This window comes from Neopelma chrysocephalum, unplaced genomic scaffold, assembly GCF_003984885.1.
Source record: "Neopelma chrysocephalum unplaced genomic scaffold, ASM398488v2 Primary Assembly neopelma1_75, whole genome shotgun sequence".
NCBI lineage: Eukaryota > Metazoa > Chordata > Aves > Passeriformes > Pipridae > Neopelma > Neopelma chrysocephalum.
This window is the reverse complement of record NW_020897736.1, coordinates 12,073,717-12,090,339: the sequence shown is the minus strand read 5'-3', so window position 1 is coordinate 12,090,339 and position 16,623 is coordinate 12,073,717. Positions and strand designations below refer to the sequence as shown.

The 16,623-nt window shown below is 47.2% G+C and overlaps 1 protein-coding gene and 1 long non-coding RNA gene across 2 annotated transcripts in view; one reads left to right on the top strand and one right to left on the bottom strand.

The window, feature by feature from the left end:
• The window catches only part of ALDH1A3 (aldehyde dehydrogenase 1 family member A3), a 35,611-nt gene extending 25,757 nt beyond the window's left edge, over nucleotides 1-9,854 (bottom strand). Inside the window, exons 1-3 of the mRNA XM_027688425.1 lie at nucleotides 9,738-9,854; nucleotides 6,246-6,350; nucleotides 358-498 (exon numbers count right to left, since the gene is read on the bottom strand). Coding sequence (XP_027544226.1) covers nucleotides 358-498; nucleotides 6,246-6,350; nucleotides 9,738-9,839 — 348 coding nt within the window. The 5' untranslated portion in view covers nucleotides 9,840-9,854. The remainder of the gene's footprint in view (nucleotides 1-357; nucleotides 499-6,245; nucleotides 6,351-9,737) is intronic.
• A 193-nt stretch (nucleotides 9,855-10,047) lies between these two features.
• Nucleotides 10,048-16,150, top strand: LOC113970154. Its single transcript, XR_003535055.1, has 3 exons — nucleotides 10,048-11,155; nucleotides 11,926-13,778; nucleotides 14,936-16,150. It is a non-coding gene; the product is annotated as an uncharacterized LOC113970154 (long non-coding RNA).
• The last annotated feature ends 473 nt before the right edge of the window (nucleotides 16,151-16,623 follow it).

Genomic DNA, 16,623 nt, shown 5'->3' with positions numbered 1-16,623 from the left:
GTTGTTTTGGTTGGTTGGTTTTGTTTCGTTGTTTTAGTGTGTTTTTTTAAAGATAAGAGCTGGGAGACAGCTATGAACACTAATGACTGTTAAGCTAAGCAAAAGTGTGTTTATTGCTTTGAAAATTTGAATACTAATATCTGTAATGACTTCAATAACTAGCTAAAGTTTTGGAGAAGTCAACTGTATAAAGTCATCTTGCAGAAAGAGGAAAAAAGTCATGACTCCTATACGGACTCTTCTGCCCTTCGTAAAAGGGAGAAAAAGAAAAATATCAGGTAGATGCAGATGCATCAGAGGGACGGAGCTGAATTATCAGCCAACTGTTGCTGGTCTATCAGTGCTCCCAGTACTTACTGCCAGGATGACTCTGTCTCGCTCCAGAAGATCAGCCAGTTTGTGCAGGAGTCGTCCTCTGCTTGGGGCACCCATCTGTCTCCACGGAGAGCCCCTCTGGAATGCTGCCTTGGCTGCCTCCACTGCATTATCCACGTCAGGCTGCAGCACCACATACACAAGAAAACTTCAGGTTACACGGAAGGAGCTGGACAATGGCACAGAAACCCCACTCAGGCTGGTTCCTTATTGATGCTGTGATGGCTAAAACCAAGTTGTCTGACAAAACCACTCCCATTTTACTCCTGGATTTGAATCCAAGCCTGGAATATGTTTCAGGTTTGGCCTGGGCTCATAAGCAACCTTGAGGTCAAAGTACCAACAGGGTCTTGCAAGGGCAATTTAATGTAACTGATTTGTTTATAAAATAATCCAGAATCACGTTCCTGCCAATAGAGGATATGACACTGGGGGAGTTGGAGAAACAAGCATGACAGGCCACTGGCCCACATGAATCAGCCTCCTCTAAACAAGTGTGGGCAGGAAAGTCCCCCAGTGAGATCAAGGTTTTATCCAGGGGAACAATCACAGCTCAGATCCCACCATTCAGTCCCCCTGGAACGCATGCCAATAGCAGTTAACACACTAAAAAGCTCCCTTAGATCCTAAAACACTTCCAGAACATCTCTACCAAGTGGGAAAGGTTTTGCTGTTCAGTACTATGACAAAGGCATTTCACCTACACACACTTGGTTCCATTCTCCCTTCATCTCCCTACAATTTTACCATCCTCTTGACCAAATCTAACTCTATTTACCCAAGTGACTACTCAAGTGGGCAGCAAGTTCCCTCTCTTTTCACAGCACCACCCTCCCAAAGCTTCATGCATTTGGTCTGGCCACAATAGACCCTCAATTCCTCCCTTCATCTCACATACATTGATTAAAAAAGTGAAGCCAAGGGCAACCTCACAATCCAATGGAATCAACAGGAACATTGCCACCAGCATCCACAAGGCCAAGGCTGTAGCTCAAGCACACATAAAGCTTTGGACAGGTTCCTGCTGTATGTAATGTCTGGCACAGTCTGTGCCTCACTTCAACTGATGGAGAACTTGCACCTCACTGAAATATATGGCTCAAAAGGGTGGGAAAGGAGCCTTGATTGTTCCTCACAGAACTTCACCAGTTGCTCTCACCTATGCCTAACGCCAGGTCTTGTCTGGACGCAATTAGGAAATAAGCCTCTGCACTGATCCAACAAGGTCTGGCCACTCTCCCCTCATGGGGAGATGTGTGGTGCTCAACCAAGAAAAAATGTTATAGGGAGACATGTTGCCACCTCAAAAAGTTCTTGGTCAAAACAGCAAGTCATCATCCAAGGCAATGGCATCTTAAAGTTGGCTCCTTTTCTTTACAAAGAGATTACACAGCTTTGAAATAGCCTGATTAATACTGAAGAAATCAACCCTTTTGGAAGAACACTGGTGGGGAATTATTGGAGGAAAACTGTGCTGCTACAGAACAGCTCTGGTCTAGCAAAGGATGCTGGTAAGGAAGAAGTGGTGAGGAGCCACTGAGCGCAGACAGGCACGTCCTGCCTGGAGCCCGTCACCCCTAGGCACAACAGGCCTTCAAAATTGCTCACTCCACTTGAGTTGATCTGGATTCAAACTGGCACATCATGAAAGCCAGAAGGCACCACCAGCCACTGCACACTTAGGTACTCCCCATCCTGCCTGCTGGAATGAAGGCTCAAGCTGAAAGAAGGCAATATTTTACGTGACAAAACAGGCAAAGGAACATAAAAAGCCTGTCAGGTTTAAACAAGCCTTCCTTTAGCAGTAATTAATTAGTTCTGTACCAGCCTGGGAGCACTGACGTGCAGGGAACTGGGTCTGCAGTGGCATAATGCCCTTGGTACTGAGGGTCTTCCCTCCACCCTGGCGCTCAGAGAACAGGGGTGAGATGGCTGTGTGGGCAGAGGACTGCAGTGCATGTCCAGATCTTCCCCATCCTCAAAACATGGGAGCACAAGTCCTGCTGCAATTCCTGTAGATGGTTGTCTTCATTCTTGTCTCTTTTCTAAGACATGCTGGGTACAAATAGCAGCTCAGAGACTGCAGTCACTGTCACACAAGCAAACAGGCTTTCCCTAAACACCCTCAGGGTAGCACCACCAAGTGAGATCCTGAGAGCCTGCACAGCCTCAATAGGGCTGAGAGACCAGCAAAAACAAGGAAATTCTTCAGGAAGGCCAAAATGCCATTCTTAATCCATCCTGTTATGACTAGGCATTAGGGGAGTCTGAATGGCATGTTCATTGCAGGCGTGTTGCAATAGGTAGGCACAAGGCGTGACAAAGGGACTCGTAACTGTCAAGGTGCCAGGAACACATTGTGGTGCACAAAACCACAGAAAAAGGAGATCCTGTGCATCCTGGTGCTCAGTCTGGATCTATAACACATTGAGTATTACACAAAAAGCTCCACTAAGAGAATATTAAGATTGCAAAGTCAAGCACTGTTACCCTGGAAGTGCCTGCAAACCTTCATACCCACCTTGGTGTTTGCATTATGATACAACCCCCAGTTACACAACCACATACCTTTCCCTCCTGGATAAAAATCACACTGTTCTTTGTTCTAAGCTACCTCCTCCACTTCCATTTTCCACCTCAAGTCCTGCTCATCGCTGCTCTGTTTTTCTCCCCTGCCCTTTTTTCCTCTCTCCTGTGTCTTCCTCACAGTGAAGACCCAGTGGCTCTGTGAGTGGGAAAAACACCTCCAAGAAAGCCTCACTCTGCTTCAGTCCCACAGTGCTTCATTGTGGTCACTAAGGGGACCAAGGGTGGAGCACAGCCAGTGGAGACCATCTTTGTTCAATTCAACTACAACTCCTGCAAAAAGCCTCCACTGGGCACATCTTTGGAAAGGCACTTTTCTGACACGGGGCATGAGCATGTCACAGTTTCTCAATTAGAAGAGGTTCCCTGATTTGCTCCCCTGCAAACACGTTGCATTGCTCTAACTTCTGAACCTGAGTTCAAAACAGCCACAAAGAGCATCTTAACAGCCCCAAGTATCCAAAATCATTACTGAGGGCATTGGAGTCTGCTGGACTCTCACCTCAGCCTGCCACTACAATCTTAGGGAGACAGGCTGACTGTGGACAAATCCCTCTCACAACCCTTCAAAGATCCATGTGTGACAGTGAACTGTTCAGAAATGACCATGACAGACACTCCACAACAGTCACAGCTGTGGACCTGCTGCCCATGCTCTGAGGCCACCAGCTGAGCTGGGTACTCCTTTGAGGAAGGAACACCTTTCCCCCGTGCCTTTGATGGATGTCAGCAAGCTGCTGGAAGGAAAAAGCCTGTCTCCAATTGTTATTGGCAGCACCAAAGACATTAAAATGGCACAAGTATTCCTGTTTTTACATGGTAACATCAAGACAGGGTGGAAGTTCTGGGGCTTCACCACTCCCATGGGGCAGAATTCTAATGGAGAAAGTCATTCCTTTTCTGTTATCAACCTGGCAAACAGTTGGACACTAAGACACTTTTTGGGAGGTGAAAAGTCTCCCAACATCTAGTGAAGACATCTGCCATTTTATTTCCAGGGCTTCTTTTTCCACACAGACTTTTCTTTATCCCTCAACTGTCCCATCAAGGACAATTCTGTAACTAAAGAACAAACAACAAAACTTTTCCTTCGAGGCTCATAAAGCATTGGCCAAGTTTCAACACCAGACTGAACTGTCATCACTGAGATATCGGCTGCCAAACTCCCACCCCTCACGTGCAGCCTAAACAAAACACTCCGCAAGGCCAGGGAGGGGCAGGTTTCTGTGGAGGACTTGGAAAGTGAGTTCTGCTCCCAGCCTGCTGTGAAGGCAGAGCCAAACCTGGCACAGCACAGCTGAAGCCAGAGCCAGTACCAGGAACTGACATCCCTGGGGTGGCACTGAGCAGCACAACAAGTGTGGTGGCACTTCCAGACACTGGAAAGCACCACCAAACACAACTCACCACTTCCTGAAGAGACCCCAGCAGACTGGAGTTACATCCAGGGGGTGGAAGTCCAACCAGGGTAAATGAAGCCTCAGAGGACTTAGCTTGATCATGTCCCACTGTCCTATGGCAAGTGTCACCAGAAGCCAAACAGCTATTTGGGGATTGTTCTCACCCATGACTGCTTTCTAACTAATCCAGATCCAGGTCTAATCCCACTCAGTTCCTCGGAAAAACCTATGTACAGCAAACAATTATTGGATTTTTTTAAAAGGTATGATATAAAGGGGTAGAAGAGGCTTTCAGCACCAGAACCAGAGTTACCCTACATTCTTTCCTGCAATTTCCATGCACCAAGGAGTCAGCCTCCCATGCTGAGTATCCAGGGACAGAGGAATCCACTGACTGACTCCAAGGAAAGGTTTACAGTGACTCTCCTGCAAGCTAAAAGCCAAATCCAGGCAGGGACAAATCTCAAGGAGGCAAGCTGCAAAACTAGGCTTTTAGTTCTGCATAACAATTTTCTTTAAGCCAGTAAGAGGCAGGCACAAAATGCTCCTCTGTAGGTGCTTGAGGAGACACTTAGCTCAGGGAACAATAACAATGTCATGGTTTGTGCCTATCAAAATACAGTTGCATCACAGTCAGCTTCAACTCCACTGTTTACATGCCACTGCAATTAAATACAGTTGTGTCCTACCCAGTCAGTATAAAGAAATTACACGTTTGGTTCTGCCTGGATCTGTAATTGCCCTATGGATACACAAATCCCCCGTGGCAATAAGTCCTGGAGGCTGCTTTAGTGCCATCCAAAAAAGCACAGCTACCTTACACAACACTGCATTGCATTCCCAAGCAAGTTTGCTCCCTTCTCCAGAAGGGTCAGGCTTTATACTCTACATAGTACAATACTAGAAAATACACTGTCCCTGCTCAGCTAGTCTCAGTCCTACTAGGAAAGGATCCCCAAGGCAGTTACCTCGCTGGAAACCAGGTATTGGGCCTTACAACTGTTGGACAAGCTTAGGCACAAAGAAAAAGATCTCAGTGCAGGCAGAAATGGCCACACTGCCCATAGCAATGAGCTGCCAAAGCCTTGGTACAGCACAGCAGCTGAGTCACCTTTCCATGACACCCGGCAAGAAGACAGTTCTTGGGCCAGCCCTCTTCCATAGGTCAGACCAGTTGGCCCCTACATTTTGAACAAAAAGTGTCACATCTGATTGCTCCTCACCTCAAACTGTTACAAACCCTCTTGCAGCCCAGGCTGATCTACAGCAAACCAGCGCCAGCCAAGGACTGCTAGAGCTCTTGAGATACTGGTTTGGTTTTAACTGGGAGTTGCCACATTTGTGCAGGAGGCCAGAACCCATGGTACCAGTTGGAAAAGCAGCACCACACCTCCAGCAGTAAGTGGTCAGTGTTTGCACGACTGAGCTCAAATTCCCCCAAGCACTCAGGTTATTTGTTGACTTTGTTTATAAAGAGACAAGTTTCAGTCCGGTGTGTCCAACATGCTGCTGTGCAGCTGGTGTATAAACCCCTCCCAACACAAGGCCCAAGTCCTGTCAGGGATGTGCATACACCATCATTACTATTCCCTCAGGCTGGCTGCTCCCTTCCAGTCCATGCCACAAGAATGATGCTCAATCTCATTCCTCTGACAGTGCTCAGCAGCCAGTTCCTACCAGGGAAAGTGCCTCTGACGAGTTGGACAGGATTGATCCCACCCAGCCCATGTAATTCTTGAGCAGCACATCAAGTGCCCCAGACCTTCAAATCAGTCTGGCCAGACAGATGTTGTTGTTAAAAGCCAGCTTTTCCTCTGTGTGCTTCCCTACAAAAAGAAGTGCTTTGGAAATTGTCTTCTGCACTGCTTTGCCAACAACACTCACCTTATCTCCTTCCTCAATGTCACAAATCTTCTCCAGCGTTGAAGGGTTGTAGGTGGGGAACTTCTTTCCACTTGTAGACTCGTGCCATTCATTGTTAATAAATATCTGAAGAGAGAGAGCAAGGGAAGTGGGATGGGCAGGAGAAAGAAAACACTGATGTAGACAAAAAAAAACAAAAACACAAGTGCTTCTCAAAGGTCCCAAAGCTCTCCAATTTCCATCGGTGGCGAGTCAAGTGTGCTCAGTCTCTCTATCAGGGAGATTGTAATACAGAAGCATTTATCCAAACTTTGCACACCCAGTTGGTTTTGAGCAAGAGGAAGGCAGAGGATGGGGCTCACACAACACACCACCATGATCTGGCAATGAGAAACAGGTGGGTTTTGAAATACATCTCCATGGGAACACCAAGCAGACACCAAGAGAAGCTTGCATGGTTCAAGCAAAAGGAGCCCCTCGTTACATGTCACTGCACAATATTCCTTGGCCGTTTGTATCCTCCCTGAGCTACTTCCACATCTTGCTCCCTCCTCTGGCAGCACCCAGAGGAGGGTGGGGACTGGCTCAGTTCTACCCCACCATGCCTTGTCACAGGCTGGATCAAGCCTCCCACGTCACTTGGAGTCATCTGTGACAAGATTTAAGTGTTTCAAAATATTGCATTTCCAGAGCAAGAACAAACAGTCCCAGCGTTGCGTAACTGAAAATGCATTAAATACTGGAGTGTTGTTACTCACTGTAAACAGAACATGAATACCTATATACAATTAATTGATTCAACATGCATCTTATCCACGCTGTGATCTAACTTGGCAGTGTTATATTTTATAAATATACTTCAAGTAAGATTAGATGAAGTAATCTTTATTAGTAGCCTGCTAGTGGCTGTAAGCTAGTGCTTTTATTTGGAAGTCATCCACATTTGCAATCTTGTTTATGAGTCTCTACACACCACCAGGAGATTAATGTTGCATCTCTTACATTCGGAATTCCCACTGCTTTGGGTCATAATTTTCTTTCCTTGGGCAGTTTTTTCTTCCTGAAAGGGCTTTTTTCTTACTATTTATTCACAAAGCACGCAAAATGTAACTGGTGTAGAAGCTGCACAGTTGGACCCACCTGTTTCACAGAGGCCAAGAAAAAGACCATTTTGCCAAAGATGTTGCCAAGGGAAGTCACAAGAAAAGATACGATGTTAGAAATATTAACTCCAGTTTAAGACACCAATGCTCCTGAACTACCTTTGTTATCCAAGTGCTCCATTTTAACATTCACACATTTTAAATTCAGTTTTTCTTTGTTTCACTAATGAAGAAGAGTCATATTATAAATACAAGAGATATGACAGGAACTGTAAAATTAAAGCATCAGGTATATGCTCATAAACTGAGGATTGAGGAAGAATACTGTTTTTCCTTTGCATTCAACATGAATTCTATGGGAAAATGATGTTCCTACAAGTAAGAAAACATGAGAGTGACAGGATCAGACTGTTTTAAATGTAACATATACACTGGCATCATTCTGGGAATTGCACCACATATCCCGAGTCTTTGGTGCCAGGAGTTGAAATCAAATTGAATAATTTATCATCTGTTCATGCTGCATACCCAGGATTTGAGACAAGGAATTGTGGACAGATCACTTCCATCACACATTCATGACAAGCACTAAGCTGCTTTATAAGAAAGATCTTTGTTGAAAATTTTTTCCTCTCCCCCAAGCCCGTAACTGGTAGAACCAAAAATAAAAATCTCCTCTAAGCAGAGGAAAACACGCTGTCAGCTGTAAACATCTGGTGAAACTCAGAGCTCCTACAAAACCCCTCGAAGTTTTATGAAAATTGACTGCTGCTCATTATTTACTCAGATGCACCAGCAGCATCAGATCAAACATCAAACTCCCACTTTTAATTTACATTGGTTTCCCCTTTTAAGAGACTACCTTGTTACTTCCAGCACACAGAGTCTCTGGCAAAACTCTGGAGAACAAAACTGCGTGTTTTAAAACATACACGGCTGCAGGATAAGATCCCTAAGGAGCATTTAAAAGTGTTCACAACAATAAAAATAACAAAAACCAGAACATTTGGATGTTTAAGAAGAACTCGAATGGCTGTGTCCATTTTGGACGCGGGAAAGAGCTGTTTGTGCAGCATTACGCCATTCTGCAATCAGCAGCTGCAGATCCAATTTGCTGCTAAATGACAAGTTTATCTCACAAATAAAGGGCAGATAAACTTGGGATGTTAAAAATTAATCTAGTCCAGTGATTACTACTAATTGCTAATCTGTTTCACTACTTTGGATGCATAATTCAAATCAACACCTCACCGGATAAGCTATCGCTGTTTACTTCTTCTCACTGCAAGAGAATGATCTTCAAATTCTCCTTTTTTTTTTTTTTTTTTAAATACTTAAAAATGCAATGGTAACACACTAATTCAGCCCCTCCAGTTCTTTTAGTCCAAACACAAAGTTGAAATTATGGCAATTGAGGCTCCTCAGCAGCATAACCAGCCGGGACATTTTCCCCACTGCGCAAGGCAGAGGGTCAGGCTGTTGGGGAACAAAAAGCGACCCGGCGATCGCAGAGCTACAGCTGCATTGGGAGCAGGGATTTCTGCAGTTCCACGCCAGCCTCACCTCTGAGGGATGGAGTTATCGAGCTCAGGAGCCTTTGGTTTAATCCAAAAGGTCAGGAGCGACCGTTTAAAGGCAAGCTCAATGAAGAGTGGAGAGGTGAGGGTTTGTGTGGGCTCAATGCCTGACTCCTCATCCCACAGAGAGGCCATAGAGGAGCTCTGTTGGGACAGAGAGAGAGTCACCAACAAGACTCACATGAACACCACTTCTAGAGCTGCAGGATGGCTCCAGTCTCATGGCAAAGCCCTTCCATAAGGCCCAGTCCTGCTGGACACTGGTCCTTCTCCAGGCTTGCCAGAACCCAAACCCACCCCTGGCACTGAGCCCCCTCCCAGCAGAGGAGCTGCAGACCGGGTCAAAGACAGTTGAACACAACTCCAACAAGCAGCTTCCTGAGGGATAAAACCCCCTCCTCACCCTGCCTGGGCTCACCCCATCCAAATCGGATTTCACTGAGCACCACTGCAGGGCTGGAGGCGTTCAAGAGTGGGTTGGGATGGAAGATGGTGTCAGGCACCACAGGAGCACAGAGCACCTGGGGCAGCACAACAGCTTCAGCAGGGCCATTTTATTAAAAAAAAAAAAAATATTAAAAAAAAAGTTAGTTTTTGGGATTTAGGGATTGAGGCAACTGCTGCTCCATTGGAAATGCCACTGTCACCTGCTCGTTCAACCTCAAACCCCCATAAATCTACTGTGTCAGGCACCAGGAGGAACAAAAGAGTTTAAGAAAAACAACACCGAGGGTGAAAACTTCGTATCAAAATCCTAACACCTCGCCGCCACCCGGACTCCACCAAGCCCCGGCCCCGCCGCCCACCTCCCCGCGGCCGGCGAGCGGGCTCACCTTGGTGTACTTCACCTCCAGGCTGCGCAGGGGCCGCGGCAGCGGCGGCGGCACCTTCCTGTCGGGCTGCCCGTTCTCCACGGCGCCGTTGAGGGCGGCCATGGCCGCGCCGTCGAGCCCGCGCGCCGTCTGCCCACTGACAGTGCCCGCGCCGCCTTAAGAGCGCCGCGTGCACCGCCCGCCCGCCCCCCATTGGCCACCGCCCCCGCCCCGCGCCCCGCCCCGCCCCGGCCCCTCGCGCGGCCGCAGGTGACGGGCGGCGCCGCCCCGCCGAGGCAGCGCGGCTGCCGCAGGGGGAGCGGGGGCGCCCGCGCGCCGCGCCCGCGACAGCGGGAACCCCTCAGGGCGCCCCAAGGGCCGTCAAAGGGCTCCCCTCAGGGTCCCTCACGGCTGTCAAAGGGCTTCCAAAGGGCTCCCATTTGCTCCCCTCAGGGTCCCAAAGGGCTCCCTCGGGACTTCCAAAGGGCTCCCCTCAGCGTTTCCACAGGGTCCCAAAGGGCTCCCCAAAGGGCTTCCACAGGGCTTCCCTCAGAGTCCCAAAGGGTTCCCCAAACGGCTTCCCACAGGGTCCTTTGCAGCTCCCCAAAAGGTTTCCAAAGGGTTTCCAAAGGGTCTGCAAGGGCTCCCCACAGGGCTTCTGCAGGGATCTGACACTGCCCCCTCAGGGCTCTCCACAGGATCTCTTGGGGCTCTCACAAGGATCCTTTTGGGGAGCAGAGCAGCCACCATGGCTTCTCCTAAAGTGTGGCAGCAGGATGGGTCTGGGGAGGAAGGGCCCTCTCTGCTGCCTTCACATCCCACTCAAACTCACACAGAAGTCAGTCACAGGAGGACCGTTGTAGGGTCTCCATGGGAATACCACCACTGCCCAGGCACGGTGTTGGACTGTCCAGACAGTTCTCCCCTAACTTGTCATGTTACCTACCTACCTACCTCCAGAACAAGGGCCTTTCTCTGCTCTTCCTGGTGCCCTGACATCCTCACCCCAACCTGCTACACCCCATCCTTCACACAGAGCCTCTGGAGAGGTTTCCGGGGCTGAAAGTAAGAGAAGAACATTACATCAAATGTCTGACGTGCAATGTCTGACAGCAACTCCTCCACGTCCTGCGCATGTACAGGAGTCTGGGACCAGTTTGACCACCCCAGTCTGACTATCCCAGTCGAAGGACTTCAGCCCGCCAGCGCAGGATCAGGCCCTTCCACAGAAATGTCTTACACTGATAACCAACATATTTGTGTCCCACCCAGCCAATCTCCAGTGTGGTGTTCATAGTAGCACACTTGGAACGTCGAGAAAGATGCTGTCTTTCGAGAAGTCCTACAGGATATGGAACATGTCTGAAGTGACAGATCTAGGCTCTGCGCCTGAACAAGTTCATCATGTATTGCTTAACTTCATTCTGAATAAAATATGTGTAAGTCTCTGCAGGCTGGGGGCCAGGACACTAGGAGCACCCTTACACCCCCACACACATGGAAGATAATACAACATATTTTCCATATAACAAGTGGCAAGATGCCAGAAGTTATCTTACAAAATGTTTCACAGAATCAGTAATCCCCAGCAATAGTCAGCACTTTGCTGTTAGAATACTCAAAAATACTCGGTGCTTCCAAAGGCAGATAGCCCGTGATATCACAGTGGCGTAGAGCTAGTGCTGATTCAGAAGGGAAAGTACCCTGCTGAATCAAGCCTTGCTCCCTGCAGCACGATGTCCTTGGAGGTCATCTGCCCAGATTAAAACCTATCTGATGGTGACTGGTGCGGAAATGTTCCTTCCATTTTTAACTATTGCTATTTCTCACAAAAGCATCAAAGAATCCCTTAAATACCAACATGTTCCTAGTCCCAATGAAGAGGAGTTTGGATCCAAGCTATGCTTACGTGTAATCTACAAAACTACGAGGTGACTGAGAGGATGTGCAAGTTGAAGTCTGAGATGGAAAATATTTCCCTCTGTTGTCTCTGGAAAAGATGTGGCCACTGATCCATTTTAGGGCTAGTGACAGTTACCAGATTGGCAAGAGAACTTCTTTGGGCCCCTAGTAATTCATCATTTCTATTTTTACCGGAATGTGTCACAACCCTATAGGCAACAATTTGATAGTTCAAAGGAGCAAATCGTTACAGAGGTGACACAGTATTAATAGAATTTATCCGTTTCTATCTGCATTTTGCCTACAGAAACCCTCAGCTGAAGTGGAAAATACTCTTGCAATTAAAAGACAAAATATCCGGATGAAGAGAAGGATGAATAAGAAGTTCCGGGACAAGCAGTGTCTAAAGAGTCATTCCACTGGGCCGTCTCATGTGAAATGACCTTGTTTCTTATCTCTCATGAGGAAGATTTTATACAGGACTTTGCTGGGAAAACTATTGCTCCTTTGAGTCAATGTTGGTGCAGCATGAGATATATCTAAGGTGGAAATTCCATATACAGGGGTTGGGGATGTGTAAGACCTTTAAAAAGTTGTCTGAAGCTAACGAATGGTGAGTCAGTGACATATGAAAGAGCTGAAATAATAAACTTTAACTGATATATGTAGCGTGAGCAATGCTTCCACTAGTAGTGTCACAAGGAGAGTAGTGAAATGTTTCATTCTCAAAGAGTTTTGTGGACACTGACTGGTCCCTTGTTAGGCAAACTCAATCCTGTCATAAACGGGAACTCCAGGAAAGATGTGTCTTTTGTCACTGGTGCTTGTACCAGGTCCACAGAGGTGGAAATACTCATCTCCAGACTGCTGAGTGGGAGATGCCCTAAAAGCAACAACAGAGCACCGATCAGAACAAATGCAAGACATTTCACATTCATTCCTGTGCTCCTGGAGGGCCATACCACCACTCAGATAGAAGCACTGAAAAAATGGGTTTTACCTGAGTTTGTAGCAGTTGATAAATGTGTCAGAAACAAGAGGAAAAGCATCTGTTGATGAAAGGTCACGTTACTACCGAGTCACCCTGTTGCGTTCTCCTGTTGCAGAGATCTCTGCAGCATGTGTCCTTAACCTGCTGAAGGGATGGTAATGGCTGTGAACTCCTTGGAGCTGTGCTGCTCTGCAGAGCTGTATCTCACATAAGTTCCTAAACTGAGTAGACAGGGTGTCCTCTTCCATCCAGAACAAAGATGCCTTCCCTCTGTTGGATCAGACACATACACTCCTAAATCTGACGCCATTAATGAGACCTGACCACGGTTCCCTGTGCTGGTCTGTCTCTCTGTGCCAAGGGCAATTACAGGACGTGTTCTTGCATCTGAGAGCAACTCTACAAGCTGATCAGTTGACAATTCAATGATTTTTTGCATCTAGACCTCAGCCTGTGCTTCCAGTTGACCAGCAGTCCCTTTGCTGTGTAGAGCAGTTAACCTGGCACAGAGCCAAAGCTTATCCTGCTTATTTTCCATATACCCCAAAGCCCATGCACACACAAACATAAATACGTGTGTGAAACAATATACTCTGAAAGGCTACTGAGGCTGTGCACTCCAGCATTCAACAGCCTGCAGTGTCCAGAGTTTGCCTGGTTTTCCTCATCTAGATGAACTGTAATTGAGTTATCCACACCCTTTTCCTACAGGCATCCCTCTCACTCCACATTGGCAATGGTTGCTGCTCCTGAGGGAGCAGCTCCCTCCATGATTTATTCTCCTCTTGTTTAACGTGCAGCGATGGGGCTTTTTACTGCCTGTTATTCAAATTGTGCTTTGGGCACAAAATTATTCATTTCCGTGTGGTTTTTCCATGGTGCTCATGACAGCAGTGTCTGAGTGTTTCACATGCACCATTTCCTTCTCCAGCAATTCTGAGAGGATGCTGACCCTGTATTATCAGTGAGGAAAGAAGGCAGCCGGCGATGAATTAAAAAAAGGGTCTTCATAATTCTGGATTCTCCATGTGAGTCACCTACAGCCTGAGAACTGTGATGACAGACACACAGAGCTCAGCTCCCACTGAGCTCAGCTCCAGCAGTCATTGTGCAACAAACTGGATCTGAAGATCTCCCACCTAAACACCCAGGCAAGGCAGAGCACACAGGTGAGTGGGAATTGCTCTCCAGTGACTTTAATCTGGGAATTTTCTTAATTTTTGTAAACCTAATATTCCTGTAACTTTTTTTTCTGTGGGTAGTTTTGTTGAGTTTGAGTTCATTTTTCTCAGCCAACTTAAAATTCATAAATTTCATCACTGTTGAGCAAATTTTCCACGATATGGGTTGGCGGCAGAATGGATCAGTTTGAATTGTGATATGACTGGCATTTTATGGGCTCCCTGGTAGCAGTAGTGACTGTTTAATTGATATGTAAAGGCAGTGAGATGTGGTTTGCCAGTGCATTTTGATTTGCTTTGTTTTCCCAAATATTTTCTGGCCACAAAATAGTGATAACTGAAGTGCTGCCTTCAGTTGTGAAAGACATCACACCAAATTCTATACCAAGACAAGTCTATGCAGTTTATCAAAGTATACACGTGCAATTCAAAAGGATTTGAATTCAGAGAGGTGCCATAAAAAATAAAAATAAAAATTTAAAAAATCAGATGATACTTTGCAATTTGTATGTATTACATGAGGAGTTTTTCTGAGTCAACCCAACCTTACTTGGGCTATTCTGATGCTTACAATCCCTCTCCACTGGTATTAGTGGAAGAGGGTTGTAGGCATTGGATATATATTGGAGTTTGAAGCAGCCTTACCCCGTAAACTCAGCACTCTCCAGGTATTTGTATCACCCTTCTCGTGCCCCGCGGGTTAAAGCTTCCATTTTAACACATCTGAGGCTAAAGAAGACTTTCTTTTCCTGTTCCTCTCCACCTCCACAAATCCTGTCAGTAAAGGTGAGGAGAAGTGATGTGAGACTCTGTGAGATGCGATTTGTGCAAACATTTGTAATCCTAAACATGACCTCATGATGCAAACCAGGACTTTGGCGGCTCAAGAGAAAACACAGCCTTTTTATGCATTGCACTGTAATTACTTCATGAAGCAAAATCCTCAGTCAAATTAATTTTCTTCATGCATATCATAGGTATTAAACTGTGGCTGTGCACAAGGACTGGCTTTTCCTTTAGCTTGCCTGGCTCCAAAAGTAAATTGGAAAAGTAAGTGGCAGGGAAATAACAAACAGCTGAATGTTTTGAAGCCTTTTCTATTAAAACAACGTCTATTTCCTCTCGCCTTCACTTCTCCCTGCCAGGCCAAGCGTTGGAAGATGAGGAGAGTGGGAGCAGGAACAGAAGCAAGTGCATGATAACCTACTAAGATAGTGTCTGTGCTGTGAAGTTCAAGGGCATGTTTCCTTACAAACCACTCAGTGTGTATGGCACCACGGAACTGATGGGAACCACTCCCTGCATTGATCCAGCGATGGAGACCTGAGGATTATTTGCCTACAAACAGCTATTGTTTGCAGGATTGGCAAATGAAAAAAAACCAAATATGTTTGTTTTCTCCACAGATCATGTTGCTTCCCACTTTCTCTTGATAAGAGGATTTGGGGCTGGTGCCCAGGTTTCCAAAGCCATGGTTGTCTAGGCAGGAATAGAGGATCCTAAAATGTGCTTTCTTCTCCTGCTTCTTCCTCAGTGTCTCTTTGCTCTCACTCATCCTCGCATCTGTTCTGGGCCCAGTGCCCAACAGTTCTGCATTAACGCCTCAGTACACACGGGCTTGCACAGCTGAACAGTTTGCAATGCAACGTACCCGGTGCCGTCATGTCTTCCCGAATCAAGCTCCTGCAAACAATTTTTGTTTACGGGAAGAATCACTTGCCCTCATAATGCTACTTGTGAGCCGTGCCCAGCTGACTCAAGCCACTCCGGGTCTTCCCAGATAAATGGTTTTGCAGGGCACAGTCACGAATCTAGGAAACACATAACAGAGCAGGTAAACAAACATCTTTAAAGATGATCCTGTCTCAGACCTTGATCCTGCAAACCCGCACGGGCTTAATGTTAAGCACATGAGCAGTCCCAGATGACTTCAGCAGAGCTACTCGCATTCTCACAGAGCAGAGTTTGCCAGATCAGAGTCTTTCTGTCTAATTGCAAAATAAAAGGCAACTCTCCCAGTTCTATCAACTGTAATGAATTGCTATTAACAGCACAATTTAAAATAGCTGTGGGGCAGATCCCTGGCAGACCCACTGGGGATAAAGGGGGATGTGGACTTGTTGCAACAGAACCTGGAAATACTTTTTCTTGGACAAAGCCCTGTGCCAGTCATATGAAACACTAACACGGTGATGAGGTTGTTTTTGTAGGCTTCGACCTGTGCAAAGATTTTTTTGTGGTTATTCTCTGCACAGTTCCTCCCTTTTTCACCTTCTGGGTTGAATTCTGCTGTTTGAACCAGAAGCTGGAAGCTCTGCTTGGAGGTACTTTCTATAAGGATTTGATGATGTTCCAACGTCCAAAGGTACCTTTACAAGTCAAAGTGGGAAAAAAACAAACCACGGCCCCTGTCCACCAGGCTTTTTGGCACTAGGTCAGCATCCACGACCCTGGGCTGCGCGCGGGGTCCCATCCGTGTCCCCTCGGGTGAGCACAATAGGCGACATTGTGTCCCGTCGCTTCCACTAACGGCGAGGCGGGGGGACAGGCGAATCTGGGGGCACAGAGAGCAAAACCCACCCATGCCTGTTAATGAAGGGCCAGCCCCGGGCCCTCATTAGGAGCCCGCCGGGCCGTGCCCCGGCCCCGCCGCCCGCCAGTGCCGGGGCCGAGCGCGGAGCGGCCGCCGCGCTCAGCGGGCGCGGAAGGTGGCGCGGCCCCTCCGGGCTGGCGTTTGCACCTGGGGCTGCCGCGGTTTAATGGACTTTAACACATGCAAACAAGAGCTTTTGTGTGCGGGCACAAAGGCTGCCCCGGCGCGGGGCTCTCCCCA